The 14310-nt window shown below is 46.5% G+C and overlaps 1 protein-coding gene across 1 annotated transcript; it reads left to right on the forward strand.

The window, feature by feature from the left end:
- Positions 1-1527: 1527 nt before the first annotated feature.
- nfatc4 (nuclear factor of activated T cells 4) lies at positions 1528-12344 on the forward strand. The gene is made up of 13 exons (XM_041842848.1): positions 1528-2181; positions 4097-4260; positions 5256-5765; positions 5857-6032; positions 6157-6319; positions 6431-6531; positions 6641-6742; positions 8536-8723; positions 9074-9214; positions 9381-9436; positions 9544-9670; positions 9860-10546; positions 12048-12344. The coding sequence occupies exons 1-13, from the start codon at positions 2001-2003 to the stop codon at positions 12116-12118; spliced, it is 2667 nt and encodes an 888-aa protein (XP_041698782.1). The 5' UTR covers positions 1528-2000; the 3' UTR covers positions 12119-12344.
- Positions 12345-14310: the final 1966 nt, after the last annotated feature.

The raw sequence follows: 14310 nt of genomic DNA on the forward strand, positions 1-14310 counted from the left end.
CTCACATGCCTCCCAAATAAAACCCTACTGATTATATAAACTCCAAAAAGCAATTTATTATCTCTTGCCAAGACCCTATGAAGGCCAGATAATTCTGCAATCCTATAGAATAAATCCCAATCCCCCACAATCTAAACTATATTTTACGCTAAATAAGCCTCTCAAACATAATCCAGGTAGAATCAGGAATTCCCCAGGGCAGCTGTCTAGGCCCCTTGCTTTTTTCCATCTTTACTAACGACATGCCACTGACTTTGAGTAAAGCCAGTGTGTCTATGTATGCAGATGACTCAACACTATACACGTCAGCTACTACAGCAACTGAAATAACTGCAACACTTAACAAAGAGTTGCAGTTCGTTACGGTATGGTTGGCAAGGAATAAGTTAGTCCTGAATATTTCCAAAACTAAAAGCATTGTATTTGGGTCAAATCATTCACTAAACCCTAAACCTCAACTACATCTCGTAATGAATAATGTGGAAATTGAGCAAGTTGAGGTGACTAAACTGCTTGGAGTAAACCTCACTCTACACACACGTACACAAGGATGTTGTATTGTAAATATGTGATAGTGGAGTAGTGGCCTGAGGGAACACACTAAATGTAATGGGTAAAGTGTTATGAAATATAATGTCATGTAATATTTTTAATTGTATATAACCGCCATAATGTTGCAGGACCCCAGGAAGAGTAGCTGCTGCCTTGGCAGCAGTTAATGGGAATCCTTAATAAATACAAATACAAATAACATAATGATTGTGAGAACTGGAGGAGGGGGTGAGAGAGGGAGTGAGGGAGGGCGAGAGCATGTATATTTAAGTTTTTCGTCTCCGTCTCAGACAGAGTGCAGACTACAGAGGATAATGAGAAACAGATCTTGCAAGGCGAGGGAGGGAGGGAGGGAGAGGGGGGTGAGCCTGGGAGAGCAGGAGGAGGAACATGGCGGAGGGAAAAGAAAAAGGCTGAGAGGGGTAATGGGAGTAGGAAGGGAGGATGACAAGACAGAGGGGGGGAAGTCATGTAAACACCACAGGAAACAGCCTGGCCTCCTTATGCTCTCTGAATGACAGCGAAGCATCATGGTCCTTCTTATGACAGAGAGCACAGCGAGGTACAGTGAGGCCAGAGCAAGGAGGAACAGCCCACCAGCCAAACATCTGGCTCAAGAGGGTCACTTCATTACTTTTATTACACTCAAGTTGATGCCCTTTAAAAACTTTGGTGATTGGGGGAGGGAGGGAAAACAGAAAACTTCTGGAAGTACTGTCAAACTGTCCGAGGAAATGTAGGCAATCATCTATAGGCTCTAGCCTAGGCCTACTTAACATATTCGTTATTTTGAAGAAATAGTTCAAAGTAAAAAAACATTAAACTAGCCACTGAATGGGAAGAGAAACATCCCAGGCTAATGGACATAGACAGAGGGGTCTCCTTGACTGACAACCAAAATGTCCTATTGGGATCGAGTAACGGTCCAAACTGGGCTGGGCAACCCACCCAAAGGCAATTAAAGGTAAAGGACGACCAAATATTTGATACACTTTCTGGTCGATAGAAGAAAGGATGGCGACAGAGCATTAGAATTAAAGACTGATAGATAGCCTGTGATGGAATAGATAGATACCGGTCCTATGGTTCACGGACTTCAAAGAACTAAACGATATACGCATTTAAATCTGTCTTCTCTAAAACCTCGAATGAAATCGATGTATAGCGGTGGTAGTGGGCTTCTGATCCGTCCAAAGTAACTGGCTTATAGACGGAAGACATTGTAAAAAGTTATAGAAGGAGCATACAATCCGGATGACAAGAACAATTTGGGCAAATGTGACACCTACCCTTGCAGATAACCTCCTACATACATTTTGGGAAATCGTCGATGTTTTCCCAAAAAGGACCAAGGAAATTATCATTATCAGATAACACAGCAGATCGCTATCTTTTCAACTGTGAGTTCTCTTCATCAGTTTCTCAGACTTTTTTCGCTTGCTGTGGGGATGGGGGCTGCGCCGGGTTCTGGTTGGGAGGAGGGGGAGTTCGAGTTCAAGTTGGTTTTTGAGGAAGACCCGACGCGCCAACTCCGAGGCCCATCCCCGCTGTGCAACGCGGACCAGGAGCACACCATCGTGGGGGAGAGGACAGAGAGCGCCCTGTCACTCCTAGAGTCGAGCAATACTGGTTAGAACCCTTTCTTGAATAGTGTGTGTGAATGTTTTTGAATGTGGGAGAGATTGACAGAGAGAGAGATTGAGGAGGAAAGGAAGATTGAAGGCTGGTCAATGGTCCCCAATGTAGACAACTCATACACATTGTATAGAGACCGTTCTCAGTGTGTGGTGTATGTAATGTGAATGATTTAGTTGACTTGTTCTGAGTACGTTTATCATTTATTAGTACAATTATTAGGCCTAATGTTCTCTCTCTCTCTACCTGGGTATAGATTAGTTATGTGTCTGAACAGGGCTCTCCAACCCTGTTCTTTGAGAGCTACCCTCTTGTAGGTTTTCACTCCAACCCCAGTTGTAACTAACCTGATTCGGTTTATCAACCAGCTAATTATTAGAATCAGGCACGCTAGATTGGGGTTGGAGCGAAAAACTACAGGACAGTAGTTCTCTAGGAATAGGGTTGGAGAGCCCAGGTCTGGATGTACTGTACTGTATGTGCACACTTGCTTGTCTGTGTCTGGGGGATGTGCGTTCATGTGCATGGAGAATGCATGTTCTGTAGCCTACTCTGTGTGCTGTGTATTGCATGCTTGTGCTTGCCTGTATGGTGTGTGTGTGTGTGTAAGAGCAGAACTCAATGTGGTTTTAATCAGCTGTGCGTGTGAGTGACGTTAACAGCTGCCATCTGGATGGAACCTCAATCTCTGTTTACTGAGCATGCACCACATACTCACCTCCCTCCGTTCTCCCTCTCCTCTCCCTCCGTTCCCCCTCTCCTCTCCCTCCGTTCTCCCTCTCCTCTCCCTCCGTTCTCCTTCTCCTCTCCCTCCGTTCTCCCTCTCCTCTCCCTCCGTTCTCCCTCTCCTCTCCCTCCGTTCTCCTTCTCCTCTCCCTCCGTTCTCCTTCTCCTCTCCCTCCGTTCTCCCTCTCCTCTCCCTCTTCTCTCCTTCTCCTCTCCCTCCGTTCTCCTTCTCCTCTCCCTCCGTTCTCCTTCTCCTCTCCCTCCGTTCTCCCTCTCCTCTCCCTCCGTTCTCCCTCCGTTCTCCTTCTCCTCTCCCTCCGTTCTCCTTCTCCTCTCCCTCCATTCTCCTTCTCCTCTCCCTCCATTCTCCTTCTCCTCTCCCTCCGTTCTCCTCTCCCTCCGTTCTCCTTCTCCTCTCCCTCCGTTCTCCTTCTCCTCTCCCTCCGTTCTCCCTCTCCTCTCCCTCTCCTCTCCCTCCGTTCTCCCTCTCCTCTCCTCTCCCTCCGTTCTCCCTCTCCTCTCCCTCCGTTCTCCTTCTCCTCTCCCTCCGTTCTCCCTCTCCTCTCCCTCCGTTCTCCCTCTCCTCTCCCTCCGTTCTCCCTCTTCTCTCCCTCTGTTCTCCCTCTCCTCTCCCTCTCCTCTCCCTCTGTTCTCCCTCTGTTCTCCTACTCTCTCCCTCTCTCCTTTCCCCTTTCAGCTTTTGATACACACCCCTCTCACCCACCCAAGCATTAATTTCCTGTCCATACTGGCATACAACACTTATACCACACCCCACCCTAGAGATGTTACCACGGTGTATACTGTACCTTATTACTGATGCACTAGGCTGACCAATGATCCATACTGGACACTGGACAGTGATGGACACAGTGCTCTACAGTGACCCTAACTGTCCCGTACTGTCTACTGCACCACAGCAGGGAAAAATTTGATGTAAAAACACCAATAAGTAACATTTCCTTACCTATTTGATTATCATCCTTTAGCCCCCTATACATTATTTCTGAAGTGATAGAGTTAGGGTATGCTTTTTATAGTTGTAGTGGACATAACTGGTTACTCTGAAACTTTAATGTATTTTTTAGATCTCTTTACAGTGAACTCAGTAGGCTAAAGCTTACCATGTCAACCTGTAACTGGGAGACTACTAACAACCTCCAACATTTATGTTTGGTCACAGACAGCCACCTGGATACCACTCACGTAGGCCAGCCAATCGGCATCCCTACCCCACCGTGTTCTTCAGCCAGTCAAAGGGCTGGGATGCATTCCCCGCCCCCCAGACGTGCCATGGTGAGGGAGTTCAGTGGGACCTATGAGAGCCTTCCTGCGAGATCTGTACAGGTGAGTGGATCAGAGATGTCCAGTTACTCTCCTGGTCAGTGAGAGTGGGACAGTGACTCATAAATGTGTGTCAACATTTTTCCTAAAAGCCATACAGTTCCCTACAGTATGGTTGCCTGAGGACTCAACCTGAATATGTTCGCTACATACTTAAGTCTGAGACTGCCATCATTGAAGTCATTTGTGGTGACGTCAAAATTAGAGGTGTTGTACAAAACAAAGTCATCAGCGATTGGATCATCTGTAATCAATCAGAGTATCAAAGCCAATTACACATTTTTAAAAATAATTTTTTTACCCCCTTTTTCTCCCCAATTCTATGATATCCAATTATGATTTTGTCTCATCGCTGCAACTCCCCAACGGGTTCTGGAGAGGTGAAGGTCGAGTCATTCGTCCTCCGAAACATGACCTGCCAAACCACGCTTCTTAACACCTGCCCGCTTAACCAGGAAGCCAGCTGCACCAATGTTCAACTGACGACCAAAGTCAGCCTGCAGGCGCCCAGCCCGCCACAGGGAGGTGCTAGAGCGCGATGAGCCAAGTAAAGCCCCCCCGGCCAAACCCTCCCCTAACGATGCTGGGCCAATTGTGCGCTGCCCTGTAAGACTCCCAGTCACAGCCGGTTGTGACACAGCCTGGGATCGAACTTCGGTCTGTAGTGACGCCTCAAGCACTGCGATGCAGTGCCTTAGACCGCTGCGCCACTCTGACACATTTTCGAAATGCAGCTTTACCCACGTGTGTTCTGGCTCTGGCCCAACCCATCAGTTTATGGGACCAATCAGAACGGTTAGAATGTGTTTCCATTCTAGAAATCGTCGGGAGGTACTCAGATCCAGACTCATTGCGGAGAAGAAACTAGCGTCCGTGGGCGTGGCATAGCGTTTGGCCGGAGCAAGGAGTTTTGGGTAGCCAGGCAAACACTATGGTCCCTGCATTTCTCTATTGTTAATGTTCTAACTTATCTGTCTCTCTCTCTCTCTCTCTCCCAGGTGTCAGAGTCCCGTGTGTTGGAGTGCCCTAGCATCCAGATCACCACTATCTCCCCAGAGGATGACACTGCCCCAGCAGGAAGTAACTTCTGGGACACAGGGGGTGGATGGGACAGGGAGCGCCTCTACCTTCCCCTACTGGACCCATTCTGCTACCGCGAAGGCAGCACCGGCGCTGGGTCCCTGAGCCCAAGCCCTGCCTCCAGCCCCTCCTCTCGGGGCTGGCTCAGTCCTGCGTCCAGCTGTGATTCGCTGCTGGTGGAGGAGGAGGAGCTCAATGAGGTCACCTCACATTTCTGCCTATCACCCTCCTCCCGGCCCACCTCGCCGGGGGGTAAGAAGCGCAGGAACTCCCCTCTGGCCTCCCCCTGCACGTCCCGCAGGAGCAGCTACTCTGAGGACCACTCCTGTACCCTGGAGGGTGACGACTCCACCTCTCAGTCACAGGCTCCCAACAGCAGCTTTGAGCTGAGCATTCCACAGAAAACTAGGAAGACGTCACTGGAGCAAGTAAGGTGGCTGACTGGTGGTTCTTAGAACTTAGGTTCCATAGAGGTTCGTCTTGATGCTCAACCTGAAATCCCTGGTTTGTGTCCTCCAGGTCTCCCCCAGGGATGTGGAGCAGGAGCAGGCTCTAGCCCATAGCTCCCACTGCCCACTGCCAGAGCCGCTGCAGCAGAGGAGAGAGGCTGCATCCATGGGCATGGACTACCTGTCTGTGCCCCCTGCTCTGGGCTGGGGGAGGACTAGAGCCAGCACCCACAGCCCTCTGTTCAGGTTACACACTATGTTTATACAGTATCCCTCAATAGTGTGTTGACTTACCATTATTATTGTTTGGATGGCCAGGACAGCCCCCTCAGCCCCGCCCACACATCTGACAGGTCCATTGTTCTTACAGATCCAATGCTCTGCCGCCACTTGATTGGCCACTGCCAACTCAGTTTGACCAATATGAGTTGCGTATTGAGGTGCAGCCCCGCCCACACCACCGAGCCCACTACGAGACAGAAGGAAGCAGAGGAGCCGTCAAGGCATCACCAAGGGGACATCCGGTTGTTAAGGTATATTCAATTGATTAAATTAAAGAAAGTTTGATTTGTTTATGGCTTCAATCCCAGACTAACATATACAGTATATATCTAAACAATATCTCTATTTTCGGTCTCTCCCAGCTGACTGGGTACACAGAGAGACAGCCACTCTCTTTGCAGGTGTTTGTGGGAACAGCTGATGACAGGTCCATCCGGCCTCATCCTTTCTATCAGATACACAGGTAGGTCACCGTGCAACAATACACCAATCAATCTATGATAGTATGTGCTTTGCTCAGTGTTTTGATGTGGTTTTGTTTTTATTGTTAAGATGCTTATTTTGATACTCAGGGTGACAGGTAAGATGGTGGGTACTGCCAGTCAAGAGAGTGTACAGGCTGGCACCAAAATACTGGACATCCCCCTCAACCCAGAGGCCAACATGACTGCCCTGTGAGTAACTAACAGAGAGATAAAGATAATAGATACAAAAGGCTTTGTATGGGGTAACCGAGTAGGCAGAGAGAATAGCTTTCCTGTATGTGTGTATGTACTATGATGCACTTTTACATGGTCTTTTGCACTGTGTGAGTGGCTGCGTGTGTGCTGAATATACAGTGGGGGAAAAAAGTATTTAGTCAGCCACCAATTGTGCAAGTTCTCCCACTTAAAAAGATGAGAGAGGCCTGTAATTTTCATCATAGGTACACGTCAACTATGACAGACAAATTGAGATTTTTTTTCTCCAGAAAATCACATTGTAGGATTTTTAATGAATTTATTTGCTAATTATGGTGGAAAATAAGTATTTGGTCACCTACAAACAAGCAGGATTTCTGGCTCTCACAGACCTGTAACTTCTTCTTTAAGAGGCTCCTCTGTCCTCCACTCGTTACCTGTATTAATGGCACCTGTTTGAACTTGTTATCAGTATAAAAGACACCTGTCCACAACCTCAAACAGTCACACTCCAAACTCCACTCCACTATGGCCAAGACCAAAGAGCTGTCAAAGGACACCAGAAACAAAATTGTAGACCTGCACCAGGCTGGGAAGACTGAATCTGCAATAGGTAAGCAGCTTGGTTTGAAGAAATCAACTGTGGGAGCAATTATTAGGAAATGGAAGACATACAAGACCACTGATAATCTCCCTCGATCTGGGGCTGCACGCAAGATCTCACCCCGTGGGGTCAAAATGATCACAAGAACGGTGAGCAAAAATCCCAGAACCACACGGGGGGACCTAGTGAATGACCTGCAGAGAGCTGGGACCAAAGTAACAAAGCCTACCATCAGTAACACACTACGCCGCCAGGGACTCAAATCCTGCAGTGCAAGACGTGTCCCCCTTCTTAAGCCAGTACATGTCCAGGCCCGTCTGAAGTTTGCTAGAGTGCATTTGGATGATCCAGAAGAGGATTGGGAGAATGTCATATGGTCAGATGAAACCAAAATATAACTTTTTGGTAAAAACTCAACACGTCGTGTTTGGAGGACAAAGAATGCTGAGTTGCATCCAAAGAACACCATACCTACTGTGAAGCATGGGGGTGGAAACATCATGCTTTGGGGCTGTCTTTCTGCAAAGGGACCAGGACGACTGATCCGTGTAAAGGAAAGAATGAATGGGGCCATGTATCGTGAGATTTTGAGTGAAAACCTCCTTCCATCAGCAAGGGCATTGAAGATGAAACGTGGCTGAGTCTTTCAGCATGACAATGATCCCAAACACACCGCCCGGGCAACGAAGGAGTGGCTTCATAAGAAGCATTTCAAGGACCTGGAGTGGCCTAGCCAGTCTCCAGATCTCAACCCCATAGAAAATCTTTGGAGGGAGTTGAAAGTCCGTGTTGCCCAGCGACAGCCCCAAAACATCACTGCTCTAGAGGAGATCTGCATGGAGGAATGGGCCAAAATACCAGCAACAGTGTGTGAAAACCTTGTGAAGACTTACAGAAAACGTTTGACCTGTGTCATTGCCAACAAAGGGTATATAACAAAGTATTGAGAAACTTTTGTTATTGACCAAATACTTATTTTCCACCATAATTTGCAAATAAATTCATTAAAAATCCTACAATGTGACTTTCTGGAAAAAAAAATCTCATTTTGTCTGTCATAGTTGACGTGTACCTATGATGAAAATTACAGGCCTCTCTCATCTTTTTAAGTGGGAGAACTTGCACAATTGGTGGCTGACTAAATACTTTTTCCCCCCACTGTAACAGCCTATCTCTGTTTCAGCATTGACTGCGCTGGCATTCTGAAGCTGAGGAATTCGGACATCGAGCTGAGGAAAGGAGAGACGGACGTAGGGAGGAAAAACACTCGTGTGCGCCTAATGTTCCGTACCCACCTCCCCCTTGGCCCTCCCGTGGCCCCGCCTGGACGGATGCTGGCCCTGCAGGTCACCTCTGTGCCTATAGAGTGCTGTGAGTATCCAGCCAACAATCACGGTCATCTCTCTGGTGGCAGGTAGCCTAGTGCTTAAAGCGTTGGGCCAGTAACTGAAGCGTTGCTGGTTTGAATACCTGAGTCGACTATGTTCCTTTGAGCAAGGCACTTAATCCTAATTTGCTCCAGGGGTGCTGTACTACTATGGCTGACCCTGTAAAACAACACATTGTGACAATACAAAACATGTTGTTTTTGTTCTCCCTGTCCAGTCTTACTTTGAGCTTGAATATCCTAGTGAATCATCTGTATTCTGCCCTCTTTCTCTTTCTCTTTCTCTCTCTCTCTCTCTCTCTCTCTCTCTCTCTCTCTCTCATTCTTTCCTCAGCCCAGCGCTCTGCTCAAGAGCTGCCAGTGGTGGAGTCGCTCAGTCTCACATCGTGCTCTGTGGAAGGAGGGGAGGAGCTACTGTTGGGTGGATCTAACTTCCTGCCCATATCCAGAGTGCTTTTTATGGAAAGAGGGGCAGGTAAGGGGTTAGGGATAGGGGAAGTTAGAAGTTAGGGGTTAGGGAAAATTGGATTTTGAATGGAAATGAATCTTAGAACATAGAACATAACGTGTGTGTGTGTTCTTATTTTCTTCAATGTGCACCATCCATGAAATTAGGTATAATTAATATCCTTATTTACCAGATGGAAAGCTACAGTGGGAAGAGGAGGCACATGTTGACCGTGACAATAGTAGTGAGGTAAATAGTATGTTTCTGGGTGTATTTGTGTTCGAGTGCACAAACATTTGTGTTCATGCACAAGTATTAAAACTGTAATGTACATTGTTAATATTGTCCTCCCCCAGTGCTTGTTGTGTGTGCAAGTTCCAGCCTATGGTGACCTGTCTGTGAACCGCCTAGTATCTGTGTGCCTATACGTCTCCAACGGGAAGAGGAAAAGGAGCAGCACTCACTGTTTCAAGTACCTGCCCGGTGAGTCTCCCCTCACTTCATCCATCAATCTCTCCGCTTAGACTGTAACTATCTTTGTTGTTTTTGGTTCATTTTGAACAATTTATCCTGATGGTATTTATCTACGAGGTCAGGGGCAGGACTAATTGCCTTCCTTTGAAAGCGTATTACCACTTATTTTCTCTCTCTATCTCTCTGTCATGTTTAAAGAGGAGGACCCTCTGCTGTCGCGTCCCTCTGTCGTGCCCCTGGAGGAGGTGACACTCTGCTCCATGGGGGGGCCCAGCAGGGTGGACAGGGGTCTGCACCTGAGGAATGATCCCACACCCGAGGAGAGAGGGCTGGCTTTGCACCTGCCCCCCTACCCTTCAGCCTACTCTCCCCCCTACCCAGGCCATGGCTACCAGGAGGAGTACTGCCACAAGCCTGAAGCTGTTGGTGACAGCAGAGGTTCTCTATCGGAAAGACGCCCCAGCTTTGAGAAGTTGGAGCTGGGCTTCACCGAGCTACTGCCTCCCCTGTACCCCAGAGTCTCCCAGCCTCCCTCTCCCTCCCCATGGCTGGAATCCCCATACCTGTCCTCCTCCCCATCTCCCTCCCACTCCTCCTCTCTGAGTCCCTTCCCCACAGGCAGCCCCATCTCCTCCTCCCCTCTTCCCCCCATGACTACCTCACCCTACCCCCACTACCCCTACCCTCAGGAGATCTGCCCCTCGCCTCCCTCCAACCCCAGCCCTTATCAGGACTTCTACCCATCACCGTACTCCCACTATGAGGTATGGGATCACCAGGGCAGGGGACCTGGGGAAAGGGAAGCTCAGGCTGCGTCTAAAATGCAGGAGAACCCCCTGGAATTTGCCAGCTCATCATCCGTTCACCACATTACATTAGAGGAAGGTGAGAAGTTTGCATGTACAGTACAAAGTTCTAATTGGTATTGATCTCCATTGTTACAAGAATAACAATATATATATAACATAACATTTTTGTTGATAGACAGTACCAGTCAAAAGTTTGAACACACCTACTCATTCAAGGGTTTTTCTTTATTTTTACTATTTTCTACCCCCAAGCCATAAGACTCCTGAACAGCTAATCATGGCTACCCGGACTATTTGCACTGCCCCCCCCCACCCCATCTTTTTACGCTGCTGCTACTCTGTTAATTATTTATGCATAATCACTTTAACTCTACCCACATGTACATATTACTTCAACTACCTCAACTAGCCGGTGCCCCCACACATTGACTCTGCACCGGTACCCCCCTGTATATATAAAACCTCCCTACTGTTATTTTATTTTACTTCTGCTCTTTTTTTCTCAACACTTTTTTGTTGTTTTATTTTACTTTTTTATTAAAAAATAAATGCACTGTTGGTTAAGGGCTGTAAGTAAGCATTTCACTGTAATGTCTGCACCTGTTGTATTCGGCGCATGTGGCCAATAAAATTTGATTTGATTCTACATTGTAGAATAATAGTGAAGACATCAAAACTATGAAATAACATATATGGAATCATGTAGTAACCAAAAAAGTGTTTAAACAAATTAAAATATATTTTAGATTCTTCAAAGTAGCCACCCTTTGCCTTGATGACAGCTTTTCACACTCTTGGCATTCTCTCAACCAGCTTCATGAGGTACTCATCTGGAATGCTTTTCTAACAGTCTTGAAGGAGTTCCCACATATGCTGAGCACTTGTTGGCTGCTTTTCCTTCACTCTGCGGTCCAACTCATCCCAAACCATCTCAATTGGGTTGAGGTCGAGTGATTGTGGAGGCCAGGTCATCTGATGCAGCACTCCATCACTCTCCTTATTGGTCAAATAGCCCTTACACAGCCTGGAGGTGTGTTTTGAGTCATTGTCCTGTTGAAAAACAAATGATAGTCCTACTAAGCGCTAACCATGCTGGTTAAGTTTGCCTTGAATTCTAAATAAATCACAGACAGTGTCACCAGCAAAGCACCCCCACACCATCACACCTCCTTCTCCATGCTTCACATGCGGAGATCATCCGTTCCCCTACTCTGCGTCTCACAAAGACACGGCGGTTGGAACCCAAAATCTCAAATTTGGACTCCAGACCAAAGGACACATTTCCACCAGTCTAATGTCCATTGCACGTGTTTCTTGGCTAAACCAAGTATCTTCTTCTTACTGGTGTCCTTTAGACTGTCGTTTTATCTTTTTTGGTTACTACATGATTCGATATGTTATTTCATAGTTTTGATGTCTTCGCTATTATTCTACAACGTAAAACATAGTAAAAATTAAGAAAAACCCTGGAATGAGTAGGTGTGTCCAAGCTTTTGACTGGTACTGTAGATTGATTGATATACCGAATAAATTAATATATAAATGTCTGACTGGCTGCTGTGTCTTTTTGCCTACAGTGAATGAATTTATAGGAGAAGACATCAGATCGTTCCAGTTGGGCTCACAGATGGACAGCCAACCAGGATGACAAGCTCAGTACTGTTCGGTCTTGTTCAGTTGTTATAGTATGAAGCACATTATTGATATCATATCACACCTTTTCCTATACACTTGGTTTATGATGTATTGCTTAAATATGACAATACTGAATGGGGATTAAATGGCAAGGGCAAAGTTGTAAGTATGATTACAGATAACTGTTACAGTTTATATAATGTTTTTAACCAGTTTTCAATATAAATTATACAAGTAAATGTGTGTTATTGGTCTGTTTGTGTATATAGTTTTGTGTGTGCTTGAACAGACGATCTCTCTCCTCCTGAGAGTCTAACGTCTATTATCACTGAAACAAAATAAGTTTCATTCAGCCCATGTATGCAAAAAGCCTAAAGCCAGGCAAGAGTGAATACAGTCCGGACTCTATGGAGGAGGGTCATTGTATCATAGACACTGTAGAAGGACAGATCTCCTGCCCTGTGATCCAGGTACACTCCTATCCTACAGGACTCCGGGGCAGATAGTTTAGTCTCTATGTTGTATGTAGGAAACTACAGGCTTTGACGCAGAGTAAACTACAGGACTTCTCATTGAGGCCAAACTGGGCTTCTGGACCAAAGCCCGTCCTGCTGATGTCCTTGTAAGAGACAGCTATGTAGGCCCTCTTCCCTCTCCACTCTACCTCCCAGTAACAGCAGACCCTCTCTATACAGCACCTGGATACTGTGGAACCTCTCTGGGTGGTTGAGGCATGGTTTGGGCCCCTTCATTGTCACTCGCTGGTCTCCTTCAGTCAGGCGGAGGTTGTAGAATGCTGTGTTTGGATCCAATGTGAGCTGACAGAAATCTATGGAGAGAAGAGGGAGGAAACAGAACAGAGATACTTAAGACATTGATTAGTGTAGAATATATCTTACCTTGTGTGTAATAACATACATTTATACTTTCATTTTAGCTGGTTTCTTTAGCAACAGTGCCTCCTGGTGACAGATGAAAGACATGGACGCACAATTGAATGAAATAGATTTTAGATACTTTTTGTAAGTATTGCTCTGAGAGGACAGATACTCACATTGTAAGGAATGATTGGGTGGGCCTGGCTCCTCAGTGGGTGGGCCTGTGTCCAGCCAGGCCCACCCATGCCTACGCCCCTGATCAAAGGGCTATCAACAATTATGCACCAATTCATTTTAGAAAAACGATTGAAGAGCAATACACATTTTTTTCAGTGTGTACCACTGCCAAGTGGCAGGGAAGGAAGTTCTATTTAAGTAGTGGTGTGGTATATCAGACATATCAGTGTCACACCTGCTCTTAAAATCTTTCCAGATGTCTTCCTGTCTCTCTGTTAGTTCAGACCCATAGGTCTGACCCACAGGGATACTGGATTGGTCTGGTACCAGGTTTCTCATGGTCTGAGAGTCTTTAGGTGCCTTTTGGCAAACTCCAAGCGGGCGGTCATGTGCCTTTTACTGAGGAGTGGCTTCCGTCTGGACAATCTACCATAAAGGCCTGATTGGTGGAGTGCTGCAGAGATGGTTGACCTTCTGGAAGGTTCTCCCATCTCCACAGAGGAATTCTGGAGCTCTGTCAGAGTGACCATCGGGTTCTTTGTCACCTCCCTGATCAAGGCCCATCTCCCCCGATTGCTCAGTTTGGCCTGGCGGCCAGCTCTAGGAAGAGTCTTGGGGGTTATAAACTTCTTCCATTTAAGAATGATGGAGGCCACTGTGTTCTTGTGGAGCTTCAATGCTGCAGAAATGTTTTGGTACCCTTCTCCAGATCTGTGCCTCGACACAATCCTGTCTCGGAGCTCTACGGACAATTCCTTCGACCCCATGGCTTGGTTTTTGCTCTGACATGCACTGTCAACTGTGGGACCTTTATATAGACAGGTGTGTGCCTTTCCAAATCATGTCCAATCAATTGAATTTACCACAGGTGGTCTCTGATCATGTTGTAGAAACATCTCAAGGATGATCAATGGAAACAGGATGCACCTGAGCTAAATTTCGAGTCTAATAGCAAAGGGTCTGAATACTTATGTAAATAAGGTATTTCTGTTTTTTATTTTGAATACATTTGCAACATTTCTAAAAAACAGTTTTTGCTTTGTCATTATGGGGTATTGTGTGTAGATTGATGAGGAAAATGTTTTATTTAATCCATTTTAGAATAAGGCTGTAACGTAAACAAAATGTGGAAAAAGCCAAGGGGTCTGAA

This window comes from Coregonus clupeaformis, chromosome 21 (genome assembly GCF_020615455.1).
Source record: "Coregonus clupeaformis isolate EN_2021a chromosome 21, ASM2061545v1, whole genome shotgun sequence".
Classification (NCBI taxonomy): domain Eukaryota; kingdom Metazoa; phylum Chordata; class Actinopteri; order Salmoniformes; family Salmonidae; genus Coregonus; species Coregonus clupeaformis.